The 16,947-nt window shown below is 30.4% G+C and overlaps 2 protein-coding genes across 3 annotated transcripts in view; one reads left to right on the forward strand and one right to left on the reverse strand.

Moving 5' to 3' along the window:
• Window positions 1-616: 616 nt before the first annotated feature.
• Window positions 617-10,223, reverse strand: LOC117169212 (sprT-like domain-containing protein Spartan). The gene is made up of 6 exons (XM_033355464.1): window positions 9,987-10,223; window positions 9,628-9,881; window positions 6,191-6,351; window positions 5,975-6,083; window positions 5,764-5,883; window positions 617-2,562 (listed from the first exon to the last, which is right to left on the reverse strand). The coding sequence occupies exons 2-6, from the start codon at window positions 9,736-9,738 to the stop codon at window positions 862-864; spliced, it is 2,202 nt and encodes a 733-aa protein (XP_033211355.1). The 5' UTR covers window positions 9,739-9,881; window positions 9,987-10,223; the 3' UTR covers window positions 617-861.
• A 5,029-nt stretch (window positions 10,224-15,252) lies between these two features.
• Window positions 15,253-16,947, forward strand: part of LOC117169213 (alkyldihydroxyacetonephosphate synthase) — a 21,159-nt gene continuing 19,464 nt past the window's right edge. Inside the window, exon 1 of one of the 2 annotated variants that reach the window (XM_033355465.1) lies at window positions 15,253-15,649. In XM_033355465.1, the coding sequence (XP_033211356.1) occupies window positions 15,558-15,649 (92 nt within the window). In that variant the 5' untranslated portion in view covers window positions 15,253-15,557. Of the gene's footprint in view, window positions 15,650-16,554; window positions 16,787-16,947 lie in introns of those variants that run through there. The other variant, XM_033355466.1, reaches the window with a different exon arrangement.

Here is a 16,947-nt window from a genome sequence, read left to right on the forward strand (position 1 = left end):
TTTTTGTATTATTGCCCATGTAGTCTCATGTAAATACACACGCCCGATATTAACTTTCAAATCCGCTAGGTGGCGACACGAGCGCGGCTCACAGCGAATAATAAATAACGTCGCCAAAAATATTCTTAGGGAACGTGCACATACTACGTGATGCGTTTTTCTTTTGTTTGTATCGTTTTATCCCTTTTGGATTTAAGAAAATGTTATTCTTGTCTTTATTTAAATAAGAGAAAAACGCCTCATGTAGTATGTACACTTTCCCTTAATGTTGAATTAAAACTCAGTAAAATTGCAAAAATATAATCTTTGTAATAGATGCTCTTGGGGGGTATAAATTTTACTTTGATTCAATTCCAGAATCAAGAAAACATTTACTTATAATTTCATTAGATTGCTCTATTTGAAATACTTTAAGGACGTAAATTTGTTAATTTTAAAGAATCTTGCGGTATTTTCCAGAATTTTCCAAAATATTTCAAATATTGTAAAAGCGCTTTTTAATCTTTTAGAGCATTCCGAATATTCTGGATTATAGAGACCAAATATTGAATATATGGTATTATAGAGGAAATTGGGGGCTAGAAATTAGCTGTGTCAATACAAAAATAAATGTTCATTTATTAGAAAACAATTATGTTTATTTCGCCCTGAGCAAAACTTTAGCAGTCTATAATTAAAGATCAGTTTGCATTTTCTCTATCTGAAAACTGGCTTTTAAAACCTAGAACATAAATCACATACAAAAAACTCCTTTCACAATCCTTTTACTCGTAATACTTCTTTCTTGAGTCGAAGCTTATTAATTAACAGTCACAGCTTTGATTTGATTTGAAATATTCTACTTTCATGCCTATCATACGTCTATTCCCCCAGACAAGCGTCTAAATGAAGAGTCATAATCTTTTCGGGAATCATGCTCATACAAACCGGACAGGGAGATCTATTGCTAGTTTCAACAGAGTCCGCAATCTCACCTAATTCACTTAAATCACTCAACTCATTCTCTTCTTGAGATTCATCTTTAAAGCTATCCTCCACTGACAATATTGAATTGTCAGGTTCAGCTTCTTTAGGATTTGAAGTTTTATCTCCAATAAAACTTCTACTTTCAAAACTCTCAGTGTCATCGTTGAACATATTTTTGAGACAATCATCTAAATGTTGAACTAAAGAAACTGACGGTTCCAAAACTGCATTGCAGATGAGACATGTTTCCGGTTCTCCTTTTCCGTTTGGATTTATTTCGTTCGAATCTCTTTCCTTAGAAGTCCCAGCTTCCTGCGTATCGACATCTTCACCAAATCCAGCTAAACAATCATCCAAATGTCGATTCATATCCTTCACATTTACCTCCTTAACACACACTGGGCAGTTAGCGATGACATCTTCAGTCTTCGCCACCTTAGGCACTTTGAAGAAAAAGTCAACTAAACCATTACTCTTCCGTTTCTTATTCGGCGCTTCAATATCACTATCCGAATCGTGGATGACGATCGGACTTTGCGGACTTGCATCAATTGAAATCAAGGGAGGCGAAGAAGTAGTTGCAGTCGAAGGTGAGTTGAATTCTTCAGGCACTGAAGAACTCTTCGCTTTATCTTGGAGCGTCAAACACAAATCGATGTGGTCAATTATCAAAGTACTGGAAATGTATTTAGAACAAACAGGACAATTTACAAGACCAGGAGTAGATTTCAGAGTTGGACTAATGATGGAAGTCTTCTTTTTCTCTTCTTCCTCTATTAAACAAGCATCGATGTGTTCATTGGCTTTTTTCTCTGTGATCAGGTCCTTGCAGATTGGACATTTTACTGTCGGGCCCAAAACTTGATTCTTTTTATCATTTAATTGAGATTGTGGCTTCGTATTAGGTTGACTGAATAAATCTAGCAATTTACTTTGTCCGGTGGATGAACCTCCCACAGTTCCAGAGAAAGAAAAGTGGTTTCCTGAAGAGCCTTTTGAAGTCACTGAAGTGGAAGAACCTGGGCCCCCGGTTCCAAAACCGTGAACGTTATTTGTTGCATTTCCGAGCTTTTGTATTCCTGGTTCATCCGAAGTATTCGTGTTCCATTTGTTTACGGTGATAACTTTAGAACCTCCTTTCGTTCTTAAAACTGAACCACCTGGTTTATTAATATTAGAGCTCGAGCCAGGTTTATTGATATTGTTATTATTTGGTGCATGTTTATTTTTGGGCTTGTTTAAACCATTCAGTCCGGGTTTAGTTTTTGGTTTTGATAAACCATTAGAAGGTTTATCCTTTGGTTTGGATTTTGGAGATGGAGTCAACCATTTATCGATGCCTGACTTTTTAGGATCCTTCTTCGGATCATTCTTGATTTTCTTCCCTTTTTCGGGCTTCTCCGGCTCTCGAACTTTGATGAATTGACCACCGCAAGTTAATTGATGCTCTTTGAACCAGAAGTCGTTTGGTCCTGGGGCGCGATTCATAGATCGGCGAACCATTCCGAAGAATGGTTTTTTTCCTTGGCAGGGTCCGTTGCATCTCCACCAATGTTGCTGGTAAAGTTTTACTTCTGCGTGAAAACTGTGGTATATCTAAAAAAAAGTATAGGAATTAAAAACTGATTTAATTATGAACTATCACAGGCCGACACAATTTAGCCGACCATCTAACCCAGAAACCAGAATATATTTTGCCGAGGGTTTTTGATGCGTTGAATTCGAATCCGAGGTCAAAATTTCTCAATTGACTCTGGTTTTCGGGATATATCCTAACCTAAATGTGCCGAAATCGTGATTTTTCGACATATGTGAGGTTTTGTTACACGCAAAGTTAAATTTCTTTGGCGGATCTATTAATATGACATAAAAATCTTAAACTTTCTTTTTAAAATGCACTTACATTTGTTCGGATATCTTTTTTCGTCTTTAAGAAATCGTATGTTGTAATTAAGTATTTGACTTATTTCTCGATTTTTGAACATACGTACTAACAATCTATTGAACCATAACCTCCGAAACCAAAAAAGAGAAGCATTGCGTCCTGCAAAATTGTAGTTGGTGGTTTTTGGGGTCGCTGATTACGCATCTGAAGTCAGAATACACCAAACTCTCGCTTTCAGTCAAGTGCGGGGGTCGCCTTCAAATGGCCTTGGACGGATTTCGGGGGGACTGAAATGTTAACAGTGAGGGCCGCCTGACTCGTTTCCAATAGGAATATATACCTATACAGGGTGATTTTTTCCACTTGAAACTTTCAAATATCTCGAAAAATAGACACTCTATGAAAAAATGTTATGAATCATAATTTAATCACTCTGAAGAGTACATACATTGATGCTAAAATCGGCTTCCCCACACCGCCCCCTGGGGGTGGGGGCAAGTTCGAAATCTTAAATGGTATTTAAAAGTTTCAAGTTAAAAAAATCACCCTGTTTTTTCAAATTCGAGATGGCGGATTCAAATTTACAAAAAAAAGTGGTACAGGGCCTTGAAAAATTGTACTCAACGGTTTTCGGGGTCGCTGAATACGAATCTGGTCAAAATATTGAAATTTACCAATTTAATATGGTGGATTCAAATTTACATACAATATTCAAAAATTGAGAAGTGAGTCAAAATACTTAATTTCAACATACAATTTCTCAAAGACAAAAACAGAAATCTGGACAAATTTAAGTGCGTTTCAAAGAGACAGTTTAGTTTTTTAAGGACCCACTAATAGATACATAAAATAAAATTACCTTTCTGTATAATATAACCTCAAAAATGTCGAAAAATCACGATTTTGACACTTTAAGGATAGGATATTTCAGACTTAAAATCAGCACATAAACAACCTCCGGAAAAGTATATTCTGGTTACTGGATAAATACCTTGTCGACCTTTGTATTTTTACAAGTCTTTTATATTGATTTAGGGAGCATTCTTTAATTACATAAAGCTTTTGTGTGTGGGGGGGGGGGGGGGGGGGGGGGGGGGTGGAAAATCCGACAAATTCTTGAATAGGGGGAGGGGGAGTCCAAAGAATTTTTTTCGTAAGTTTCCTCTTACTAATTATATGAAAAAAAAATAAATCTCGTGGAATCGCTGGAAATCTTTACAATTTTCTCTGTAAAATGTTGCGAATCACTTCAAATTTTGTTAAATTCTCTGGAAATCACTTTAAAACGATTGAACTCCCTGGAAATCTTTGAAATCCTTCAAATCTGGAAATTCCTTAAAATTCTTTGCGATTCCGTGAAATCTTTTTAAATCCTTGAAATATTCAAAATGCCATTAAATAGACGCATTAATTACATTCAGCAGCTCAGAACTAACTGAAAACAGGGGTTTAGAGTCCTTGATAAAATAAAATAATTTAAATTACATTATTCAAATAAAATAATCACTCAAATGGGCTAGACAGACCGTGCGAATCCTTTAGAATTCCTTGAAATATCTTAAGATATTTTTAAATCCATTAGAATTTTATAAAGGCCATTAAAAATTCCTCGAAGTCCCTTAAAATTCTTCATAATATTCAGAAATCTTTTCAAGTCCTGTGGAATCTTTTAAAATCTTATGAAATCCCTTGAAATGTTTCAAATTCAATTAAAATTTCCGTAATTTCTTCAAAATTTGTGAAAATACTTCGGTATCTCTTGAATTGAAATCCCGTGACTTCTTTTGAAATATTTCGAAATCTCTTAAAAGCCTTTGGAATCCATGTTTCAATAAGAAAAACAAACTATTTTTCTTTCAAAATTAATGATTTATTATTGAAGTCTCCTATTATATTTTCGGTTCAGAATACATCTCTTTGGTTAAAAAATCTACTATTCGATTGAAGATTTATCTATTTTGATCAAAATCCGTATTTTTAGTTGAAATTTAATTTTCTTAACTGAAAATTCTGTTAGATTTTTGATTGATAATTCTTTTTTTCAGGTAGAAAATTCAACTACTTGATTGAAAGATGAAATAATTTGTTGAGCATAAATTTATTGGTTGAATATTTAACTATTTTGTTAAAAATTCCTTGTTTTTTTTGTTTTTTTTTTAAATTAATTTTTTTATCTGAACATATAATCATTCTATTTTTTTCTGGAGTAAAATAATCTTCTTGATTAAAAAATACAAATATTTCATTGAAAGTTGAATCGCTTTATTAAAAATTGATTTTATAAGTTAAAAATAAATCTCAGCTTGAAAATTTACTTATTTTGTTAACACTCCTTTTTGTTTGAAAATCAATGTTTTGAACAAAAAATTTACCTATTCGATTTTCAAGTTGAATATTCAACTAATTTGAAGAAAATTCGTATTTTTGGCTTAAAAATTTCAATTGTTTTGTTGAAAATTGTTCTTTTTTGTTGAAAATTCAATAATATGTTTGATATTTTTCTTTCTCTCGAATGAACAGTCTTTCTTCATCAACAATTCATCTCTTTTTATAGAAATTTGATATTTTTTGTTTAGAAGTACATTATTTCGTTACGTTAAAAAATAATCTGCTTTGGTTGAAAATTCAACTTTTTTTAAAGACGTCTTTTATGATTGAATTCAACTGTTTCTGAATTAAAATAACAATATCATTGGCTAAAATATTAAATATTACATTTTGCATTCAGAATTTGTCATTTTCATTAAATTTTATTGTTTTCACTTAAATTAATTTTTTTTCGTTGAAATATCAATTATTATATTTTTTGCTGAGAATTAATATTTTTTATTGTAAATTCAACTATTTGTTTGAACGTTTTTTTTTCAAATTTAAGTATTTAGTTGAAAAATCCTCGGTTTTGATATACTTACGGTTATACGAGTTCCGGCTTCTTTGTTGATTCTGTGCATATGTTTGCAAAATTCGGGACCATGGCCATCTCTGTCCCGATTATTGTTCGTTATAAATAAATAAGCGTGAATCATTTCGTGCTGAAAAATAATGTACAAGATTTAATTGAAGATTTATTAAATAAGTTTTTATTTAAGACGCAATTAAGACTCAAAACTAAAACAATCTTACCAGTAAAGTCTCAATGAGATCTTTTCGAGGCCTGAGTTTGAGTAAAGGACTACTGAGAGCAATCACGCAATATCGACTTCCCGTATTAAAAGAACAAGTGCCTGCACAACTGTAAAGAAATGCATTTGAATACTAAACTATGAAGAAAATTTCAATTAAAAAGAATAAGTCTTAATGTAATGACATTAAATTTTAAGGATTTTTAAAGTTACTTACGAGGTCATTCGATGACTCCATTTCACTTCTACAGGAAGCAACTTGTTTCCGAAAAATCTTTTATCAAATTGTACAAATAATGTGTGTATATTGGGAGTTGGATCAATTATCTCTAGAGTGTTGTCGATTAATGTCTTTGGTTTGTAGTTTTCTTTCAAATTCTGCAACAATAACCACTAACCATTAGCTTCAAATAAAATTCATAAAAAGAAACTAGCCTTATAAATCGAAATATTCGCCATCTATTTAAAAGGCTAAATTAAAATTTAATAGAAAAAAAAAAACTAATAAAAATACAGACAGTTCCATGCATTTCTTTCCGCCTCAGTAATTTGAAATTAAATAAAATATCGCTTTAAAATTTTGAAAATGAAAAAAAAGTTTAGTCTAAACTTTCTCAACTTTGTAAAGATACAAATTGGAGAACTTTTCAGTTTTGAACCTGAACATTCTAATATCCAACTTTTAAAGCTTACAAGTTGAATAAGTTAAACCAAGTTCCACACAGGAATAAATCTATTTTGCTTAAATTATGAAAAAAGTCCCAACATTAAACTTTTGGACGCTTCAATTTTAGGAAAAATAAAGCTTTCAAGTAGGAACATTTCTAGTTTGAATAGTTCCAATGTAAATGGAAACAACTGAGACAATGAAAAGTTCAATCAAATATAAAATCAAGAATTTTTAACAAATAAGTTATTTTTAAAACCAAAAAAGATAAATTTTTAATCCAAAGAGATGAATTCTTAACATAGTTAAATTTTCTACCAGAAATGATGACTTTAACCAAATAATTAAATTTTCCCGAAATAATTAGATTTTTAACAAAATAGTTGAGTTTTGAGCATATGAAGATGCATTTTCAATGAAGTGGTCAAGCTTCCAAACAAAAAAGATTCAAATTCGATTAAATATTTGAATATTCAAGACAAAAGACCAAATTTTTAGAAAGAAGTTGAATTTTCATCAAAGAACTTCATTTTCAATAAAGAAAGATAACTTGTGTACCATGAAAGATGAATTTTCAACAAAAGTGTAATATTTTAAAACTAAAAAGTCGAATTTTTTAGAAAACAGTGGACTTTTAAACAAGAAAAGATGATTTTTTAACAAAAAAAATAATTTTCAATCAATAAGGATAGATTTTTAACAAGTTAGTTGAATTCCCAACAAACATTTTCAACTTTCAATACAAAAAAAAAATTTCTACCTAAAAATACGATTTTTTAACAAAATATATTAATTTTCTGCCAAATAATTGGATTTTTATTAAACAAAAATTAATTTTCTACCCAAAATGACGAATTTTCAACAAAATAAATCAATTTTCTACCAAACATTTGCATTTTTAACTTATACAATATTTAAGATAATGTTTCAACCAAAAATGGAATAGTAGTTAAATTTTCAGATAGAAAACTCTGATAAAAAATAACTTTGAAGAAATAAAACGAATTTTCAATAAACTTCTAAAATTTTTAATCATATAGATTAACTTTCGTCCAAGAAGATTAATGTTCTGTCAAAAAAGACGAACTTTGCACACAATACATGAATGTTCAACAAAATTATCTAATTTTAAAACCAAAAAATGAATTACCTACAAAAAAGTTGAACTTTTAAACAAGAAAAAAGATTTTTAAACCAAATACTTAATTTTCAATTTAAAAAGTTTAAATATCTACCGAATTATTGAATTTTATGCAAAACAGTAGAATTTTTAACATAAAAGTTTATTTGGAAGCAAATAGTTATCAACTATACTTATTTAAGTTAAATAATCGACTTTTCAACCAAAAAATATGCATTCTCAACGAAGCAGGTAACAATAGGCCAAGTAGCCAACCAAATAATTACATTTTTAACCAAAAAGGATAAATTTCCAACCAAGAACATTAAATTTCCACCTAGAAAGACGAATATTCATCAATATAGTTAAATTTTCAACCAGAGATGAATCTTCAACTAAAAAAACGATTTTTTAACAAAGTAGTTAAATTTGGATGGAAAAGGTGACTTTATAACAATATAGTTAAATATCCAGTAAAGTAATACAATGTTCAAAGAAATAATAGAATTGTTAACCAAACGATGTGAATTTCCCAACCAAATACATAATAGTAACCTTTTCAATCAAAAAATGATCAGACATAGTTAACCCTCCCCCAGTCTATGGAAAGTACCGCCAGACCACTTTTTCTTTTAGGATTATACACCATGGTAGACAGTGCTAAAAGTTTTGTTTATTTAAATGGCAAATAATAGGTTACCAAAAGAAACTTAAAATGCCCTTTTTTTAATTGTATTGTGGGAACAGTATTTTTGGATAATATAAAATAGAGAAAAATATTTATTTCATTTAAATTGATAGAACATGAGGCACATTCCTTATAAATAAAACAAAATATATCATATATAGAGGTGACCAAATGTGGCGACTTGGACCAGGCCTCCCAAGCCTCCATGTATTTCACGTGTCAAAGTTTTTGGAAAAAAGTACCTTCTCAATCCCTACTGCGATGCCACATTCACCTCAACCCAGACAAAAAACCTCATCAGTGATGATCGTTATATGGCTACGACTGCCTCTCCATTTACTATCCCTTGTGGTTATACATTTAAATTGTAATTAATATTTAGATTCCGTGAATAAATATTTAGTGTCATCGGCAGTAACTGTTTATTTCATACGCCTTCTCTTCTTTGCCAGCCGGCCTTTTCTTCTCCAGAAGTTATTATACCAAAGATATTATAAAACTTTCATATGCATAATCTTTTCGATTTTTAGAATTACCGTACCAATATAGAGCATACCTAAATAAAATTATTGTGAAAATATCAATTACCTTTCTACAGTTACTCTCGATGACTAAATATCTTTATAAAATAAATATAATCATAAAGTAATGATGTTATTTTGCCTGGTTTAATTTATTTATTTTATTAGTTAATTAATTTAAATCAATTTTAATTCATGCTGTGGCCTCGGTAACGTAATTGGTTAATGCTCCACTCGTGAATAGTGCCGTCCCGGGTTCAAATCCGGACCGTGGCATATTTTTTCTCGTTTCTTCATACATTTATTTGACCAGTAATCCGTAAAAATGTAACATCAAAATTTTATTAAGTTAAATATCATCATAATTGACATATGTAACCTTAAACAACAACAAACGACAAACACTATGAAACGCATAACGATCATCATTGATAAGGGGTTTGCCTGTGTTAATGCGAATGTGGCACCGCAGCAGGGATTGAGAAAATTGAGAGAGAATGTAATTTTTTATTCATAAACTGGAAAACTTTAACATGTGTAATGCATGGAGGCTTGGAGATCCTGATCTGAGCTTCAAGGGCTGCAAACTCTTATATCGTGACATTAAGCTAATCAATCATCCAAAATTCTAAAAGAAAGGAAAATAATATAAACTTACACTATCCGGGAACGCTGCATTTTCCGTTATTCCTGTGACATCGAGGCGATTTATCTGATTGTGAAGTTCCCAAGCTAAATGAGAATCTCGTGATTTAAATTCACTCGACATTTTATAGTATAATTTACCGAAATGACAACATAAATTTGCACAGCACACCAAAGCCTAAGTGAAGATTAAAGGACCATTTTGGGACACTTTATTCCTTTGGGCTCTTTGTGAAATTCACGAGATGACAACTTGTAGGTTAGGACCTATTTTGACGTCTAATTTGAGGTTAACTATTCATTCTAAACATCCCTAATTAAAAATTATCGGTAACAATGAATTAATAATTTTAAATAAGGAATAAGATTTACATAGTTGATGTTGATCCTTTACATTGTGAACTATTTAACGTGTGTCTGGTTCTGGTATTGTCTAAAGATTCCACTGTGTACAACCAAAGATATTGGTAGTTGGTACAACTGTGTATGAGCGCGTAATCGCAAACAAACATTCGAGACACTGCGATTCTGCGAGAAATTTCGAGATAAATCGAATTGGCGGCGGGAAAAAAAATAATACCATTTTTGTGAAATACCTGTTGTTTTAGAAAAACAATTTTATAATAAAATTTGTATATATGGCAATATTGGGTGTTTAAAAAAAGTAATATACGATGTTTTGAAATTGAAAAATTAATTTAATATGGATATCTACATACTTTATTTTCGCATGAAATTCATGATATTCTAAGAAAGATTCTAATTTGAAGCCAACTGTCAGAAACGTCTAATTATGATTCATATATTTCAAAAGTGTTCCTAGAATTACGCTGCGCCTCGGTTTTGAATGAGAAAAGCCGTGAAGGGATGTGCCATGGTCACTCATGCATGACGAAACAGTAGCATAGCGATAAAGTGCAGTATCCTAACGGCCTAGTTGGATAATAGCGTCACGTAGCGCAACATTGCGACACGTCTCTGATACATTTGCGTTCGGAGACGCTTAATTTAAGTCGAAGGTCAAAAATAAACCAAACTCAAATTGAAGTCAGACTGTATTTTTTGATCATATTTACATTAACGATGAATGCACGTGGACGATGAACGTGTTGAAGTATTTGGATTTTAATTTCCTAGCATTACAAATATAAACAATTTAAAAAACCATAATCAGACAAAATTTTAAATATTATTTTTTAAACATTTCTTAAACAATAATTGATCACTAATAATTTCCCATCAAAAGCGTTTGAAATTACAAAAATATGTATTGAATGGTTCTTAACGAAAACGTTTCAATTTAAATTATTCTAGAATAATTAACGTTTTGAAAAAGAACAGAGTATTTCGAATAAAATGAAAAGAATTTTAACTGGTATAATTTCTAAATAAAAAAAGTGTTTAAAATTAGATAATTTGAAATTTGAAATGTTACAACAGAAGCTCTAAAAATTAAAAAATTGCAGGCTAAAATTTGACAATTTCATTAGAAAGGTCTTGAATTGTATCATTTATAATTTATAGCGTTGAAAAAATTGATCAACTTTGAATTGAAGAATCTCCAAATTGAATGATTTTAGATTATTATAAAATTTCGAAAATAATTAAAATTAAAAAATTTAAGTTAAGATTTTTTAAATTAACATTCAACCATTACATTTTTTAAAAAAACTTAAACATTTTTAATTTAAAAACTTTAAAAATCGAAAATTTTCAGATTCGAATTTAAAAAATTGGACTATTCAAAATGAATAGAAAATGAAATTGTATAATTTCTAAATAAAATCGTTCAAAATTCAATAATTTATTATTGCAAACTTTTGAATTTATATAATTTTAAGTTTGAAGCGATTCAAATTTGATAATTTGAAATTTAAAACTAAATTAAATTTAGAATCAAAATTAATGTTAAATGGAAAATATTGAAAATGAAAAAATTTCAATGAAGGTTTGAATCTTAAACGAATCCGAATTTCATTTTAAACTGAAAAAGAATTTACCCTTTAAAATTTCAATTATTTTAAGTGAAATTGAATCGTTCAAAAATTAATACTTTCTCAATTTTTAATTATGCTTTTCAAATGTTAACTATTTTAATTTTAATTGCAAAATTTAAACTTACGAAAGGGAAAAATTGTAAATGTAGCGTTCATCATAAAAATTCGGAACTCTAAAATTGTAAATGTTTAGAATTAAAGAAATTATTCAATAACAGAGGTATCAATTTCAGATAGTTTAATTTTTATTAGTTTTATTTTAAACAGCTCAATTTTGAACTTTTTAATTTAAAATTATTTAATTATTCAATCTTTTTACAGAATTATTATTCATTCTTGAAATAATCGATATTTTTTAACATTTTCCAACAAAAAATTATTCAATTTTCAATGAAAATACTTTCTCATTTCTTAGTTTATTCTATAGGAATATAATTCAAAATTGTTTGATAAAAAATCCTTTAAGCTAAACATTATGTAAATCTAAAATGATTAAAAATTGTACTAATTAAGATTTAAATAAAACCATTTAGAATATTTAAATCCATAATTATTCAATTTAAGACTAACTATTATCATAGCTTTTAACATATGAAATTTTACAACTTAAAAAGATTTAGTAGTTAAATTATCTTGAGATTTTTAATATTTTAATTTGAAACTACAATATTTTGAAATTTGAAATTAATAGCGTCCAAAAACTAAGAAATTCAAAACCAAATATTTTAAATAGCTTTTGAGGAAAAAAATATTTAGTTTCAAGGCTTAAAAGATTAAACTGTTTCAATGGAAATTATAGAGATTTTAATGATGATAATTATTATTAATAAAAATTATATCATGTAGTATACAGTGACATTCAAATTAACTTTTTTTATTGAAAAGTGTAATTTCTGTCCACAAAAATGACGTTCATTCTCGCTATTAAAAATAAAGAATTTTAAATATTGTATATAGATTCAAAGTTTAATTATTCGAAAAATAGTAAAAATATTAAAATCCCAACTTCATTCGAAATTTGCACAATTTTTTAATTGGGATCAGATATAAATCAGATACAAGATACAAATTCAAAAAATAAACTTAAATTAAAGAATTGCTGGAAGCGACAGCAACCTCAGAATTCGAATTTCTCACTTAATTTTAATTGGTTTATTTGAAATTTTATAGTTTAAGACCGCAAAAGGAATAAAGAACAAAATAATTAATTTCAAAATTATTTTCGCGATGTGAAATTAAAAACAAAATTTGCGAGATCAATTTCCTTTTAGTTAGGCATGGAGTTCTTCACCTATCGTCGTATCGAAGTATGAAGGAAGAGGAGTAAGAACTCCCGGAATTGAACAAAAAGCGACTTCATTTAACCAAATATTAGAATAAGAAAATATGCAAATATTAAATCGGAATAAATACAACTAGTTTCATTTATCATTTAACGCAAATTGAATCGACCGTGGAACCCGTGAAAACAGAAAACATAGGTATTATATTCATATTCAAATGCGTACTTTCGTGCGCTAATTGCATGAATCTGCGTTTACATAAATATTCTTCTGGGAAGAGTTTTTGGTTTCAAAAGTCAAACATTTCGCTTAAGCATTATTCGGGAGAAAAAATTCTATAACAGTAACTCGTTATGATATTCGAAGAATATTGTTGACAAGAATTCCTTATTTTTTCAAAATTTAAACTTTTAAAAGATTTAAAAGGAGATTTATCGAAATGTAATCCATTTCCGATAGAAATTTAATATTTTCTACGATTTTTATTCTATGAAATTTTCTATAATTTTTGAATTCAAGCTTTCTACAATGAAACTTTACAATTACATTTTTAAAGCCTGTCCGGTGTAATTTGAATAAGTTTTTTATTTCAAGGACTTCCAAATTTGACAGCGTTTCAAAATAAAACATTATTCCGCCTAAAGATTGCCCGGAAAGTACTCCACGGAAATTCTACGGAAATTTCAATTGGAAATTCCGTTGAGTACCCGTGGAAACACCACTTACGTGTCGTCCCAACACAATCCGTTTGCACCAGGTGTAAGAAATACATCTTCCTCGAGGAAGTAAGGTTCTAAATCGAAATTAGCCGCACTCAACCCACTTTTCTTATGACCCGTCAATATACGGTAGGTATAGTTAAGTTCTAAATAAAGATTGACTCCACACAACCCACTTTTCTCATGACCTGTAATTATACAACTTCCAAGTGCACCAGGTGTAAGAAATACATCTTCCTCGAGGAAGTTTGGTTCTGAATGAAGATTGGCTGCACCCAACCCACTAGGCTCATGCCTCTTCAATATACAAACCCTTCCAAGTGTCCCAGGTATGAGTAATACATCTTCCTCAAGGAAGTTAAGTTCTAAGTGAAAACTAGCTGCACCCAATCTATACTCTTCTCATCCCCCGTCATTATACAACAACTTTCAAGTGCACAAGGTGTAAAAATACACCTGGTACTTTTATACCCTGTTGGGAATTCCTATATAGAATCCTGTATAGAATCATACATAGGAACTTTGTAAGAACCTGTGCTTGATCATATGAGGATTCCTATGGGGGTTCTGACGTATGACTCCTTCAAGGAAAAATAACAAGGATCTTATGTAGGTTCCTGTACAGTACGTGTGGTTTGAGTTCCTCAGATGAGTGGCTAGAAATCTTATAATACCTATATTGTCTAGCCTCGATGGTTGCGCGTGTTTGTGCACTTTTATTTTTTGTTTAGAAACTGTCGAGGCAGCAGTTCGAGGGTTCGAATCCTCAGAGTTGTGCGAAGTTATAAATAAATATCCATTAAGTCTATGTCAGCCATTTCACGATGACCAGGAAACTGTACAGGAACCTACATAAGATCCTTGTCACTTTTCGTTGAAGTAGTCATACGTGAGAACCCACATAGGAACCCTCATAGGATTATGTACAGGCTCCTGCGAAGTTCCTATGTAGGATTCTGTACAGGATTCTATATAGGAATTTTAAATGGGGTATTTATATACTTTCTCATTAGAAAGATTCCCATAGGAATTTTATATATAGTTCCTGTATGTAGGATCCTACATATATACACATAGGATTCTATATAGGATTCTATACAGGCTCCTTATCCAGTTGCGGAGTAGTATTCTATGGCCCCTACGGCTGCGTAGAAGTCTTTTTGGTCCTCCAGAAACACCTGGATACATACACAGAATAAAATATTGATAAAATTTGTTGCAGGAAATTTTTTAGAGGGATAAAGTTTTATTCAGCCAACTTCGTGTTTTTCAAAACATGTGTGTTGTCATGGAAATACAAAACAAAGTTTAACCGATATTTCGTTAAAGTTTATCCTGTGAAGTTAATTTTTGTTGCACACAATGCATGGTGGAGTGCGGCATGTGGGATTTGCTCAATTGTAATATTACAATTTATTTAAAAAATGTATTTTTCAGTTTTTTAAGAATTTTGAAGAATTTTAATTATAAGTAAGAAAAAAAGTAGCCTAAGTAGCTCAAAGAAACAATAAAAAAGTATCAATTATAAGGAAACGAACTGCATTTCCCACATCAAAAATAAAATCAAGGACAATTACCGGTTTTTCCCGGATTTTTGTTCAATTCCTGAACAATTCACGGGTTTCCTTAAATTCCCGCATAGAGTATAGACACACTGTCTTTTTTTTAAATAGAGCAATCGTAACCAACAACAGTGAAGGTGATTGGTCCGAATCCCCACGTGTCACGTCGTTTTGACCGTTTTAGCTTCGGCAAGACTCGGTGGTAGGCGGGTCCCTCTTCGGGCGGGGGCTTATCGATTTAAATTTGGCTTGCCGGCGCGTTTTCTGCCGAGTGCCGACAGTGACGCAGTGTTCAAGTTGTACATTCTCGCGTGTGGTGATAAAGTCATCTGGCGAAACGTGAGCCAAAAAATTAGGATTTTCTCAAAAAAAATCCCGGGATATGACGGACAGATCTGTCAAAAGCGAAACACCGGCTGACACAGCCAACCTTAATGGTCCCACGAATGTGAAAAGTGCTGTGCCAAAAGTCAGGTAAGTTTTTCTAAATTTCAGTTCCCTACCCATGTCACAAATTGACCAGACTCGTTAACTGTTGGCCCTTGATTAAATAATTGATCAATTTAATATTTAACAGCCATTTGAAGTTTAAAGACACAACAATCTAAAGAACTCCTTTCACTTCCTATGCTTGACGTTAAACACTCAACTATATTCCTTGAAGCATTCTTATTTGTTCATTTATTACAAACGTTTATACATTTTTTGATTGCAATCCAGAGAAAAGTTAATGAATTTGTTTTATGCTGTTGGCTTCTTCGATTATTTTTTGAAAGATAATTGTATTGCTTTTTAAAATTTGTATTAACTTATTAAAGAAGATTCAATTCATTATGTGTATTATTATAGTTTTGTAACCTTTAAAAACGCCACTAAATGTATTAAACCTTTTGCAAAGAACTAGAAACAAATTTAATTATTATTACTATACAATTTTATTATGTAATACAAATTAAAAATGGTACATTAAACAAATCTTCATCAATAATAAAAGTTCAATTTATAAGTTTTAAAATTATAATGAATTCAATTTTTTAAATGTTATAGAAAAATACACACCTCATTATATAATAGTTATATTCTGTGATGATTTTTTCTCAAGAAATTAATATATTACATGTTAGATTAGTGTCAAGGAAAGGGTGTACTATGAGCACAAATAAGCAATTGTGCCTATAAGTTGTGGATTTCGTGCACAGCGTATCATTTTTCTGTATGAACCAATACAATATTTTTCCAAGGTTATAAAGCTTTTAAATGTTTTAAAGGTTTTAAATGTGGGACTAAAGAGAATTTCAACTTATATACATAATGTGTACTTTTGGTATTTACTGTACACGTGTAAATCATCTTAAATGGAACACACTTGTAATCTCTGCCTAGCCATGCGTTATTTTATCCAGTGAAGTCGAGTAATGTCTGAAAAAAAATCAATATGTTGCTTGTGATTGGTCTACCCACGAGTAACGTGACTTCGTATGCACTTTCGCCAGCGAAAAGTGTATTTTCAGAACTTGGAAAAATTTTTGGATTGTTGTCTATAGTTTTATATTTTTAAAATTAAAAAACGTTTAACATATATAGAGAGTGTCGCGGCATGCAGAACCATTTGTGCGTCAAGAAAAAAATTTCAGATGAGCAAAAAAACATTCTCAAAATTCGTATTGTTTAAAAGAGAAAAAGAGATCAAATGTTCTTGGCACCTTAGCCCAATTATTGGAATGCCAAAAACTCAAGTGAACTTATTTAATTTTGGATAAATTTTTATTTGC

Source organism: Belonocnema kinseyi, chromosome 3 (genome assembly GCF_010883055.1).
Source record: "Belonocnema kinseyi isolate 2016_QV_RU_SX_M_011 chromosome 3, B_treatae_v1, whole genome shotgun sequence".
Lineage (NCBI taxonomy): Eukaryota > Metazoa > Arthropoda > Insecta > Hymenoptera > Cynipidae > Belonocnema > Belonocnema kinseyi.